This window comes from Palaemon carinicauda, chromosome 22 (assembly GCF_036898095.1).
Source record: "Palaemon carinicauda isolate YSFRI2023 chromosome 22, ASM3689809v2, whole genome shotgun sequence".
Classification (NCBI taxonomy): domain Eukaryota; kingdom Metazoa; phylum Arthropoda; class Malacostraca; order Decapoda; family Palaemonidae; genus Palaemon; species Palaemon carinicauda.
The window spans coordinates 2490932-2504465 of NC_090746.1; the positions used below are offsets into that span (position 1 = coordinate 2490932).

Here is a 13534-nt window from a genome sequence, read left to right on the forward strand (position 1 = left end):
AGCTCAAGGCTTGTATAGTTAGGAAAAATGCAACTTATTTCAAAATTTGTAATTCTTCCATTGATACCATGCCATTTTCCTTTTCATGTTGGTTACAACCTTTGCACTGCATGGGTTGCTAACAGCCACAGCAGCACAAATATTTACCGCATTCTTTTCTAAGTATATCACGGTATTCTCGTTCTCTCTGAAAAGTTTCCCAACTGCTGCATATTTCATTCCATCCTTGCATGTATCAAGGACTTCAACTTTCTCCTCAAGTGTCATGACCTTCCTCTACCATTTAGCAGAACCTTCTGGAGTTGAAGTAGCTCTCTTTTGGGGCTATGATGTTGAAGTAAGCCAAATCGATACTGGCAAAAAAAAAAAAGACTGGAGTGGGAGTTGCACACACATGAGGAGAGGTTATGGGAGAGTGAGGCTGAGTCAGCAAGAGATGGGTTGTTGGGCTGTGTGGAGAGGGAAGCAGTGTGAGGTATACTGGCTGCAAAAGAGTTTGGTTGGTTTGAAATTGTCAGGCCACGAAAGTACGGTCATAAAACTGTGAATATGTGATATTTTATTTAATAAGTTATACAATTCTCTTTATCACGAATGACCGAATGAGCAAAGATAGAACCTGTGAATATCTAGGGCTGACTGTATGGTAGGCGGACAGAATCCTGAAAGCCATAAACTGGACAGCCACAAGCCCGAATTGGGAATCTCAGCAAGCTAGGTTACCTACAAATCTCGACAGCCATAATCCTACAATTCTTTTTCTTCATAACTGCTACGGTCCAGCAGTCAAACTGAGTTTCTCAAAATAAGCGCCATTAGCGTACTGACGTCATGCGGCCTAGTTTTGGTCGACTTTGACCATTGTCTTTATCGTACCCATAGCCAATATCCATGTATTTCAGTATCTTTATCCAAAGCTTTAATGAGAGTGAGAGAGATGGAGAGAATTATCTTTTTCGATTCCTTTGAGAAAGATTATCTTTAGTAATTAACTTGAGAAGGGAAGGGAAGGTGCATGATTATTTATTTTTTCTTTTTATTTTAGTAGATATTTACTTGAATTGAGAGAGGGTACATTAACTCGCAATCATCTAACATGTTTAACTTGTTTTTATGTTCAGGATTGCTTTCGTAAAAAATATTTATATTTATATTCATTTATTAGCTCTCTCTCTCTCTCTCTCTCTCTCTCTCTCTCTCTCTCTCTCTCTCTCTCTCTCTCTCTCTCTCTCTCTCTCTCTCTCTCTCTCTCTCACACACACACACACACACACACACACACACACACACACACACACACACACACTAAATGCATCAACTATAGCAATAGTTGTTTGAAAAACATAAATCTACAGACATCCAATTTCTCTTCAGAAAAATATGTGAAACGCTTTAGATCTGCTATCGATCCCCGGGGGGTTAGTCTTTCCATTCTGCTTGCTGACAAAATGGCTACTGCTATATATAGATCTTTGGCAGCTGTTCCTTAATGAGCGTATCGACCTTTTGAATACCCTGGTCTGACTTCCGGTACACCTCTGTTATAGTTGATCCAAACAAAGTGGCAGTTGAGAGACGTTCTCATCTAAATGCTTCGTAAAAAAAGATTGGACTTCTGACTTCGTACCTAAACGACCTCTAAATGAAGATACAAGAAAACAAACTAACCATCTTAATACCTTCGGATTATCTAATATCGAGTGTCAGGATAATCCAGTTGTTGTCACAGAAGGGTTGATATCTAAATCTTAATCTTTTAATTATTTTAGTTACTTCCTGTCTACATAGTTTTGGTTTTCAGCATACTGGAATAATTTGGAATGGTGTGGCTCTGATCGACCTAGTATCATAAAGCATTCAAGGTTTCAGTTGGCTTTCCATTGACCATCTGGAAAAAGATAGCCGAAAGGGAAACTATATCCTGGATAATAACCAACGAAACCATCCCACCTTTAAGATCTTCACCCATCTTCTCTTTGGATCAACAGTGGAAGAAAACAAATTGTTGGGATTATGGCTGTCAGGATTTGAGGTATATCAGTAGACTGGCGTGTTGAGATTTTGGCTGTCGGGTTTGTAGGCGTCGGCATTATGGCAGTCTGGATTGTGACCCAGTCCCTACTGTACATACCAAATATTGATATACTGTATTCACTTCTTTCCTAATATAGTGGATTCATTACTAAAATGAAAGCAGGTTGAGAAATGAATGCTATTAGCAATTCATCTTGCAGTGATAAGGTTAATTACTGTACTGTAAATGTCCACTGTCCACTTTCCTCTTGGTAAGAGTAGAAGAGACTTTAGCTATGGTAAGCAGCTCTCCTAGGAGAAGGACACTCCAAAATCAAACTAATGTTCTCTAGTCTTGGTTAGTGCCATAGCCTCTGTACCATGGTCTTCTACTGTCTTGGATTAGAGTTCTCTTGCTTGAGAGCACACTCGGGCACACCATTGTATCTTATTTCTCTTCCTTTTATTTTATTAGAATTTTTATAGTTCATTTAGGAAATACTTATTTTGATGTTACTGTTCTTAAAATATTCTATTTTTCTTTGTTTCCTTTCCTCACTGGGCTATTTACCCTGAAGGAGCCCCTGTGTTTATAGCATTCTACTTTTCCAACTAGGGCTGTAGGTTAGCAAGTAATAATAATAATGATTTAGGGAAAGCCAGTTTGAAACCCAAAGAAAACCTTTTTTAACTTTTTGACCGAGCTTGTACTCAAATTGATACGGAACTACTGCAAATGAATACCAGGTAAGTATTGAAATAATAATTTAAAGGAAATATTTGTTTATTATTCTAAGCAAATTTACCTTCATAAGGAATATTGTACTGCACTCAAAAGATCATTAACTTGAAAGCAAGCGTCCAAAGGATAGAAGGCCATATGTGGGAAAAGATAAAGTAGAAAAAACTATAGATGAATAGTACTAAATAAACATTAACAAGCAAACTTACACTATTTATATTAAAAAAAATGTCGGGAAAGGAAGGTAGGTAATGTTGTGTGATTACAATGTACATACAAAGTATTTAAACTTCAAATGAGGACATGAAACCCAAGCTTTTAATAAAGTTCAAACAATTATATGGAAATCTAATGGAAGGTCATATACTTAAAGTGATTAATGCATGTCTGTAATCCACTTGAAGTCTTTAATAAAAATACAATTTTTGTAATTACAGAAGGTCCTTGACTTTAAACATTTGGACACAAAGACAAATCCAATTGAAATCATAAATCTTAGATATTGCATCAAAAGTTCATAGTGAAATACTGTAATAAAACAATATATGATTTAAGCTGTAAGCAAGACTTTTGCTATATGAAACTCGACTATATGTTGACCTTTGCATCTGAAAATCATAAGCATGCTAGTTAGGTTAAGCCTACCCAAAGCCAAATTTAACAAAATTCAACTTAAAAAGAACTTCTTGGAACCTATTAGGTTTGTAAGTTAAGGACTTTCTGTACAATATTATGAAATAATACCTTATGCTGTCCATTTTATGGCGGCATATACTGATTTTACTATTACAGTGCAGTACATCACACCTAAAAATCAATTTGGAATGTTATGAATTCTCTTTCCTTTTGCTGGAAGATAAATGATTTGGTTTTCTCAACTAATCCACATATTAGATTATTTTTCCCATTTTATGTGTTGCATGGGACCAGTTAAGAATGTTATATGAACTAAATCCAAAAGGATTAAAGAAATATTGTATTTACAATGTTTGCGAATAAGGAAAAATTTGAAATTATGATTAAAGCAATTCAAGTTAGTTATGGATTGGAAGTTAGTTTTTTCTGACTTCTCGTCAACTGAAATTTACATTTTATTTTCTCTCCATATAGATAAAAAAACTGGAAAAGCAGCTTAGAGGCTATACCCTTCCTCCTGACATGAGCTTGGCAGAACTAAAAGTTCAAGAAGCAAGACAAGAATTGGCAACCCTCTATGAGAAATGTACAGAAAATTTTAACATGGATGCATAAAAAGATAATTTAAGTAAATGTAAGAAAATTCAATGGCCATTGGCCTTGAAAAAGGGGAAACATTTTAGGTACAAAAATTAGTTTCTTTTTATAATGTTAGTTTAGCCTTTGTATGCTAATTGTAAAGCAGAACTCCTATTTTCAATGCTAAGAGGCTAAATTAATCCAATATTGTAGGTTCATGGATCTGCCACTTCTACATACTGTATGTGTAAGAAAAGTAAAATATAAACATCTTGTTGTTTCCGTACATTTAACTTTCTACTCATGCCTGGGACATTATTTCAATGTCATAACAAAGGTAACTGGTGATAACAATTGAAGAATTCTGAAAAATAGGTACTGCTATATTGTGCCTTTATTACAACAGCATTTCTTATATGCGAAATGGCTCTTTTTCATCTATAAGATTTGCTTCTTAATTTCTTTTTGTGCCTCCTATATCTTGCAAGTGATATGCTTTAGGTTTTGGCAATACAGTACTCTGTACTCTGAAATTATCAATCAACTTTAAGATTATTCTTGCAAGTCAGTCATTTTATTCTGTAACATTTTAGTTACAGTGAACTATGTTTAAGGGTGAGTATCCAAGTTGTGTCATGAGTTCTAACATTCTGGTTATATGATATATGTTTGAAAATCTTTTCGTAATGATTCATGACAGTTGATTTGTAATTTGATTAGCATTTTCGTTTGGTTTAGTCTAGATAAGTATTTTGAACTTTTCTCTTTTTAACAGCTGTGTATGTAATCTAGATTTAGTTTGGTAAAACGTTTGTATTGATCAGTAGAAATAAGGATAGTCTAGACTAAAATATTTTTGTAAAACACGAAAAGAAATGATTATTATGAATGATTAGTTAGTGTATGTAATAGAGTATATGAATAAAGACATTATTCTGCATTTTCTTTTAACATTATCTTTTTTAATTTGGTGTTTTAAGGTATTTTATCTAAAATACAGTAATCCCTCGCCATATTGAATTTCTCCTATCACACGTTCAGTGCATTGCCGATTTATAGATATACTGTATTACAGTTTATGTAAATCTATATTGCGGACTCCTCTTTTATATCACAGGTTTTTGCATGTAGATAATTTATATATTTTTCTGGTTTTAAATAGATTTTTAAAATAATAATTTTTTTGGCCCAAAAATGAATAAATTAAATTACACGAATAAATAGAAATACTATACAGAAATTCACTTTAGTGGGAAGAAAGCAATTTCTACAGTTTCCTTAGGGTTTTTCCAGAGATGGAAATGCATATTTTGCCGAAGGTGAAAAAGAATCACTCATCTTTATAGAAAATAAATCTTGACAGGTATATCACAATTTGTGTAGACAAAAATTCCTTATGTAATATGTTCTATAAAGAAGATATGTTTATCTGTATTGTACTGTGCAAGTTAATCTCATTTTCCAGTAAACAACAAAGAAATTCTCTCTCTCTCTCTCTCTCTCTCTCTCTCTCTCTCTCTCTCTCTCTCTCTCTCTCTCTCTCTCTCTCTCTCTCTCTCTCTCTTTCTTTTCACAATAAAGTTATCATTACTATGCATCAGAAAATTAATTAAGATCATTTAATATCTTTATCAATGTTGAATTCATAACTAGAGCTCTCCTCAACCAGTTGGTTATCAATATTCCAGTCCTCTTCTTATAGTAATGATTCATTTTCTCCTGAAGAAATATGCGTGCTCTTTAGTGAACCCATTTTGAAAAAAAGTGAAACCTTGAATTATTACAAAAAAACAAACAAACAAAGTTTACTAAAAAAAAATGAGCATTCTAGTGTCAAGCCTAATTAAAAACAATGGGAGGTAGTCTATTATTTTCTGTTTACAACTTAAAGTGTGCTGAGATTGTTGCCAAATGATGTTCCTACACTTAAACAGCCACCCATTGAGATACAACCAATATAGAGTTATTGGATGCTTTGACTGGCCAGACAGTAATACCTTGGATCCCTCTCTCTGGTTGCGGCTCATTTTTTTCTTTGCCTACACATACACCGAATAGTCGGGCCTATTCTTTACACATTCTCGTCTTTCTTCATACACCTGACAACTCTGAAATTACCAAACACTTCTTCATTCAAGGGGCTAATTACTGTACTGTAATTGGTCAGTGGCTACTTTCCTCTTGGTTAGGGTAGAAGAGACTCCTTAGCTATGGTAAGCAGCTCTTCTAGGAGAAGGACACTCCAAAATCAAACCATTGTTCTTTAGTCTTAGGTAGTGTCATAGCCTCTGTACTGTGGTCTTCCACTGTCTTGGGTTAGAGTTCTCTTGCTTGAGGCTACACTTTGGCCCACTATTCTATCTTTTTTTTCTTAAATGGTGTGTTGAGCAAGCTCAATAGAAGGGCTATGGATGCCTGCTGGTTTATCAAGAGGTTGTCTTTTCCTTATCTGATTTCTTTTTCTTCTCAAACCCATCTTTACTGTCCTTCCTTCTGTTGAAGTCTCTATCCTGTAGGGTATTTAACCTTGCATGGTGTATCAGCTCTTACATGTTGACCAGTTTTTTCCAACTTTTTTTTCAGTGTATGGGTTTGATCAATCACTTTATATTTTTAGATATAAAACTTACCCGCTGGTTATATAATAGCCAAGTCCCTGGATGCCTCGGCAGGAAATTAAAAATCTCTTGCGCACCTAGCGCAGATATGCCAGGTGTATCCCAGCGCCCTCGTGGTACCACAGGTAGAACTATACCCAACCAATTCAGATTATCCCTGCCGGCGTAGCCGTGGGTTCTTTTGGAAATTCTTTCTCGCTTTTTACTCTGTTTGGACGTTATTTGGTGATGTATTAACGTTTTTTTTAGTTTAGGCTTTCGCCTTTTTTCTTTTATCTGGATGTGATCACGTATTTATAACTTATAAGGTAAGATCAAAAGGTTTATCGACCTATTTTTCAATATTAAACTTAGCCGGTGATCATATAGCTGTCAGCTCTGCTGCCCGACAGAAAAACCTAAGGACAAAATACGCCAGCGATCGCTATACAGGTGGGGGTGTACATCAACAGCGCCATCTGTCGAGCAGGTACTCAAGTACTCCATGTCAACACAGAACCAATTTTCTCTCTGTCGTGCCACTGGCAAGACCTACTAAATACGCTGTTACTAACTGGATTTGTTTTCACAACTATTTGGTGAAGTACACTATTCCAGTTTTGAGCTTTCGCTATGCAGGGGTTTTATCTTCATTTCAAAACTTGAACTCGTTTTGGATAGATTTAATTTTGGTGACAAAGAGAGTATGGACTCTCTTTCACTTTTAAATGGCCGACCCTTCCCTTAGACGGAAGTGTGTTTAGGTTTTTAGTAATTTTGCTTAACACGTTATAGATCTATATATTTTATATCTCTCCGCCTTTATTAGGCCTCTTCGATTAACTTTCCATTTATTATAAACATATAAAAAGAAATTTTTATGTTTTGTTTATATGCGACCTTTCCTGATAGTAGGCGGTCCTAACTTGGAACCGAAGTTAATCAACGTTGAGCCCGTTATATCGTTTTTAACCTTTAAAGAATTTAAAACTTTTTAAATTTAATGTTTTATGAAAGAATTTCTTTGATAGTCTCGTTCTGTTTTCAAAGATGAACTAACGTTTAGTTTTTTAGTCTACGCAGTTGTTGACGTTCAGGACGTTCAACATGCGCTCTATCGTTACGATAGAGAGAGAGTGTATCACGGTTTCACTTTGCAGTAAGAGTAAACCGATTCTGGCGTTTCGTTCATTCTTTCTTAGCTTAAATGGTTTAAATTCTAAATTAAAGGAACTTTTTATTTGGAAAACCTTTCAGTTTTTTCCTTTAGCAAATAACATGTTTTGACGAGATATAATTGGGCTCTTCTCTCAGGTGCGAAATCAAGAGAGAAAGAGAGAGAGAGATAGAGACGGAGGGAGAGAGAGGAGAAAAAACGTTTCGTTCAAGCGGGTAACGGTGTTCTCGTTTTACTCTCCTCCCTAGTCGCTGTACGGGGAAGAAGGTAAAACGTTATTAGGGTTTTATTCTTGTTCCCAGGCTATGTGCGGTGAGAGATTGTAAACGTAGTTTATTTGAACTAGTGTTTAGTCTCTTTCCCAGCCACTGAATTCTTTATCTTTATATATGTTTTCTGTTGCATTATACGACTGTTTTCGCAATTACTACCTTTTAATGAAGGGTAGGATTGCGTGTTTCAGGTAGAAATCAGTAAAAGTTTCGATTTCAGTGAAATAAGTGCAAAACAGAAAATCGAAGTGATAAAGTGATATGCGCAAAGTGTTACAGTGTTGCGTCCGAGGGTTCGTCTGTTCGTGCCTGTCGTTCACCTAGTCCGGGACCTCTTGCAAGCTCCCAAGCCCAGGGGAGAAGTAATGTCGAACGACTTATGGGTTCGTCAGGCCTTGATCAACGAACAGACGTTTTTTCCCTCCGTGGTTTCGGGCGTATCTACCCAAGATCGCCCCACCCACACAAAGACGAGAGAGCCCATTTACTTCTCGTCTGCGGAAGAGGTTTCTCGTAAGAAACCTTGGACCAAGGTCTCGCAGCTTATTAAGTGCAAGTCGGTCCCTTCCGCGCAAGTCCAACGGCCCAGGTGTAGCCACTGGGTCAGTTCGGACTCGCTGCAGTCTTCCGATGACTGCACACCTCCTAAGAGAGGTAAAGCGGTACCGCAACAGGCAGTAACACCGTCTGTTGCCGCACCTGCTGCTGTAGACCCTAAGTGGTCTTTGCTACAGTCTATGCAGACACAGTTAGCCTTTTTTTTTTTTTTTAGGGAGTATCGTGCGGAGAAGGTTGACGCTGCACCCGTTAGCCTACAACCTACCACGGTTGTGCGCCCAGCAGACGCTGTGGCTGCCTGCTCCCACACTCCAGCTGTGAGAGCTCCTCCACCCATGCGCAGTCGACCCTGCCAGACGTATGCTGACGTTCACAGACGCACGGAACCCTCCGTTGACGTGCGTGTGCTACCACAACAACAGGAGGGTGGAGTTAAGCTGCCGTGTTTTGACACGGTGCGTCAGCCTCCGCAACCCACTGTGGTTACCGCCACTCGCCCGCAGCAGACTAGTCAGTCAGGAGTTGAGGCTTCCCCACACAGCTTTGGTTGTTGCCAGCTCACACACTGTCAAGCAGTTACATGACGTTGCCTTCTGGTCTGCTACTAATGCACCAGTGCTGTATGTCCTCACGCACCTGTTGTGGTTGACAGTTCAGTTTTTTTGACAGTTCACAGACTGTCAAGCAGTTACATAACGTTGCCTTCTGGTCTGCTGCTAATGCACCAGTGCTGTATGTCCTCACGCACCTGTTGTGGTTGACAGTTCAGTTTTTGACAGTTCACAGACTGTCAAGCAGTTACATAACATTGCCTTCTGGTCTGCTGCTAATGCACCAGTGAGACCCTCACTGAGATAACCTAGCTTTTCTCGGACAAGGTTCCTGTAGATGAGAAAGTGCTGTTCTCCCTCCTACTGATATTCCTTTGAGGACTCTGTCATTTGGAGAGGAGCCTTAAGCTGCTTAGCCTCCTATGGACTTTAATTAAATCATGATGATTTTTTAAGGATCTTCGTCCGGATCTTGTAACTGCTGCTCCTCGTTCGCCTCTCGTCAGAACTTACACTAGGCCTAGCTACTTCGAAGCCGTTGTTGTTAAGCTAGTGCTCTCTCGCTCTCCTAGAGAGCGTTACGTTGGCTAGGCGACTGGTTTTTGCACCAGGAGGAGTTTTAGGGATACAGCCTTTTGATTTCCCTTCTTTTTAACTGGCTTATAGAGCGATAGTCTGATAGGACACGAGAGAAGTTCTCGGCTTGGGAGTTCATGCCTCTGCCCAGGTAGACTTCTCAATTCTGGTAGACTCGCCCAGGCGCCTAGCCAGGAGACGCTCCAGTTGTTTACAGGTCAACTTCTCAACTTTTGTCGAGCCTTTGAAGTTTTGCTGTACTATTATGTCGCACATAACAAGGCTTCCATGGATGGTAAATGGTTCCGCTTCAGTCGCTAACCCCGTCTGTTGCCACACCTGCTCCCGTAGACCCTAAATGGGCTTTGCTGCAAGACATGCAGTCCAAGCTTGTGTCCTTGATAGAGGACTTAATACGGAGAAGAACCTTCTGGCCAACAACCTTCCTACCGGTTGGTTGTGCGCCCTGTTGACGCTGAGGTATCCTACTCGCGTCTGCCAGTTGAGGTGGTTCCTCCACCGATGCGACCCAGTGTGGGTTGCCAGTCGCACGTTGACGTTAAGCGACGCTCGGAGGTGGTTGTTGACGTTCAGTGTGTCGCTAGGAAGACGTTCAACAACCAGCAGAGGTGACTTGTTGTGACGCAGTGCGTCAACCTCAGCAACCCGGTAGGGTGTTGACTGCACAACCCAGACAATCTAGACAGTTTCGGGTTGACGCTGTACTTCCTCGCGTCCCCATGGTTGTTGACAGTTCACAGACTGTGCAGCAGTACCATGATATTGCGTCCGGCTCCGTCACGCATCCACCAGTGCGACCGGATTCAGCGAGTCAGACGTTGCCCACTCCGTTGCCGTTTCCTCATCAGTTTCGGATGAGGAACCCTCTGATGAGGACGTTGCTGAACAAGACGATCAACCCCCAGCCCTGCTATCCATCCAGAAGATGCTGAAGAAGGAACGCTGCCCAGTCAGGCTGTGGATGAGTCTGGTAGGGACACTGTCATCCGTGGATCAATTTGTGTCACTAGGAAGACTACACCTCCGTCCTCTTCTATACCATCTAGCTTTTCACTGGAAAAAGGACAAGACGCTAGAAGCGGTCTCGATCCCGGTTTCCGGAAAGATAAAGTCTGGTCTGACTTGGTGAAAGGACTGTATCAACCTTAGAGAGGGTCTTCCCCTGACTGTTCAGACTCCCAACCACGTTCTCTTATCGGACGTAGGCTGGGGTGCGACATTAGACGGTAGGGAATGCTCGGGATTATGGAACTCGAGTCAAAGGACAATGCATTTCTACTGCAAGAAGCTACTGGCAGTACGTCTGACCTGGAAAAGCTTCAGGTCTCTCCTTCAAGGCAAAGTGGTGGAGGTGAACTCGGACAACACCACGGCTTTGGCGTACATCTCCAAGCAAGGAGGGACCTACTCTCTGACATGGTACGAGATCGCAAGGGACCTCCTCACCTGGTCAAAAGGTCTAGATATTTCACTAGTAACGAGGTTCATCCAAGGCAACTTGAATGTCATGGCAGATTGTCTCAGTCGGAAGGAACAAATAATTCCAACAGAATGGACCCTCCACAAGGATGTATGCAAGAGACTTTGGGCCACCTGGGGCCAGCCAACCATAGATCTCTTCGCAACCTCGATGACCAAGAGGCTCCCAATATTTTGCTCACCAATCCCGGACCCAGCAGCAGTTCATATAGATGCCTTTCTACTAGATTGGTCACATCTAGATCTATATGCATTCCCTCCGTTCAAGATTGTCAACAAGGTACTGCAGAAGTTCGCCTCTCACGAAGGGACAAGGTTGACGCTAGTTGCTTCCCTCTGGCCCGCGAGAAAATGGCTCACCGAGGTACTTCGATGGCTAGTAGACGTTCCCAGAACACTTCCCCTAAGGGTGGACCTTCTACGTCAGCCACGCGTAAAGAAGGTACACCAAGGCCTCCACGCTCTTCGTCTGACTGCCTTCAGACTATCGAAAGACTCTCGAGAGCTAGAGGCTTTTCGAAGGAGGCAACCAGAGCGATTGCTAGAGCAAGGAGAACATCCACCCTTAGAGTCTACCAATCGAAGTGGGAAATCTTCCGAAACTGGTGCAAGTCAGTATCCGTATCCTCGACCAGTACCTCTGTAACTCAAATAGCTGACTTTCTCTTATATCTGAGGAAAGAACGATCTCTTTCAGCTCCCACTATCAAGGGTTACAGAAGCATGTTGACATCAGTCTTCCGTCACAGAGGCTTAGATCTTTCCAACAATAAAGATCTACAGGACCTCCTTAAGTCTTTTGAGACCACGAAGGAGCGTCGTTTGGTTACACCTGGTTGGAATTTAGACGTGGTACTAAGATTCCTTATGTCAGACAGGTTCGAACCGCTACAATCAGCCTCCCTGAAAGATCTCACCTTTAAGACTTTTCCTGATATGCTTAGCCACAGCTAAAAGAGTCAGTGAGATTCATGCCTTCAGCAAGAACATCGGATTCTCATCCGAAACGGCTACATGTTCTACAACTTGGTTTTCTAGCCAAACACGAGCTGCCTTCTCGGCCTTGACCAATATCGTTCGATATTCCAAACTTATCGTATGGTTGGAAATGAACTAGAAAGAGTCTTATGTCCTGTAAGAGCTCTTAAGTTCTATTTTAAAACCTTTACGAGGCCCGTCTGAAGCTTTATGGTGTTCAGTTAAGAATCCATCTTTGCCTATGTCAAAGAAGGCTTTATCCTATTTTATCAGACTGTTAATACGAGAAGCTCATTCCCATCTGAATGAGGAAGACCAAGCTTTGCTGAAGGTAAGGACACACGAAGTTAGAACTGTCGCAACTTCCGTGGCCTTTAAACAAAATAGATCTCTGCAAAGTATATTCGACGCAACCTATTGGAAAAGCAAATCAGTGTTCGCGTCTTTTTATCTTAAGAATGTCCAGTCTCTTTACGAGAACTGCTACACTCTGGGACCATTCGTAGCAACGAGTGCAGTAGTGGGTGAGGGCTCAACCACTACAATTCCCTAATTCCATAACCTTTTTTAATCTTTCTCTTGAAATGTTTTATTATTGTTTTTGGGTTGTCCGGAAGGCTAAGAAGCCTTTCGCATCCTACTTGATTTGGCGGGTGGTCAAAGTCTTTTCTTGAGAAGCGCCTAGATTAGAGGTTTTGATGAGGTCCTTTAGTATGGGTTGCAACCCTTCATACTTCAGCTCCTAGGAGTCGCTCAGCATCCTATGAGGATCGCGAGGCTCAGTAAGGAAGACGTACTTAAAAAGGCAGAGTAATTGTTCAAGTCGACTTCCTTACCAGGTACTTATTGATTTTATGTTTGTTATTTTGAATAACTGCTAAAATGAAATACAAAATACTTAGCTCATAATAATGTCAACATGTAATGCTGGTCTCTACCCACCCCCCTGGGTGTGAATCAGCTATATGATCACCGGCTAAGTTTAATATTGAAAAATGTTATTTTCATTAGTAAAATAAATTTTTGAATATACTTACCCGGTGATCATAAATTAAAGGACCCTCCCTTCCTCCCCAATAGAGACCCAGTGGGCAGAGGAGAAAATTGGTTCTGTGTTGACATGGAGTACTTGAGTACCTGCTCGACAGATGGCGCTGTTGATGTACACCCCCACCTGTATAGCGATCGCTGGCGTATTTTGTCCTTAGGTTTTTCTGTCGGGCAGCAGAGCTGACAGCTATATGATCACCGGGTAAGTATATTCAAAAATTTATTTTACTAATGAAAATAACATTTTAAACCTCACAAAAGCACAGGACGAAAGGTAAACTTCTCGTCCAATGATGACGTCACAG

General features: G+C 40.3%; 1 protein-coding gene across 1 annotated transcript in view; it reads left to right on the forward strand.

The window, feature by feature from the left end:
* LOC137616275 (HAUS augmin-like complex subunit 1) overlaps positions 1-4910 on the forward strand; it is a 192126-nt gene extending 187216 nt beyond the window's left edge. The window contains exon 9 of the mRNA XM_068345901.1: positions 3866-4910. Within this exon, the coding sequence (XP_068202002.1) occupies positions 3866-4006 (141 nt within the window). The 3' untranslated portion in view covers positions 4007-4910. The remainder of the gene's footprint in view (positions 1-3865) is intronic.
* Positions 4911-13534: the final 8624 nt, after the last annotated feature.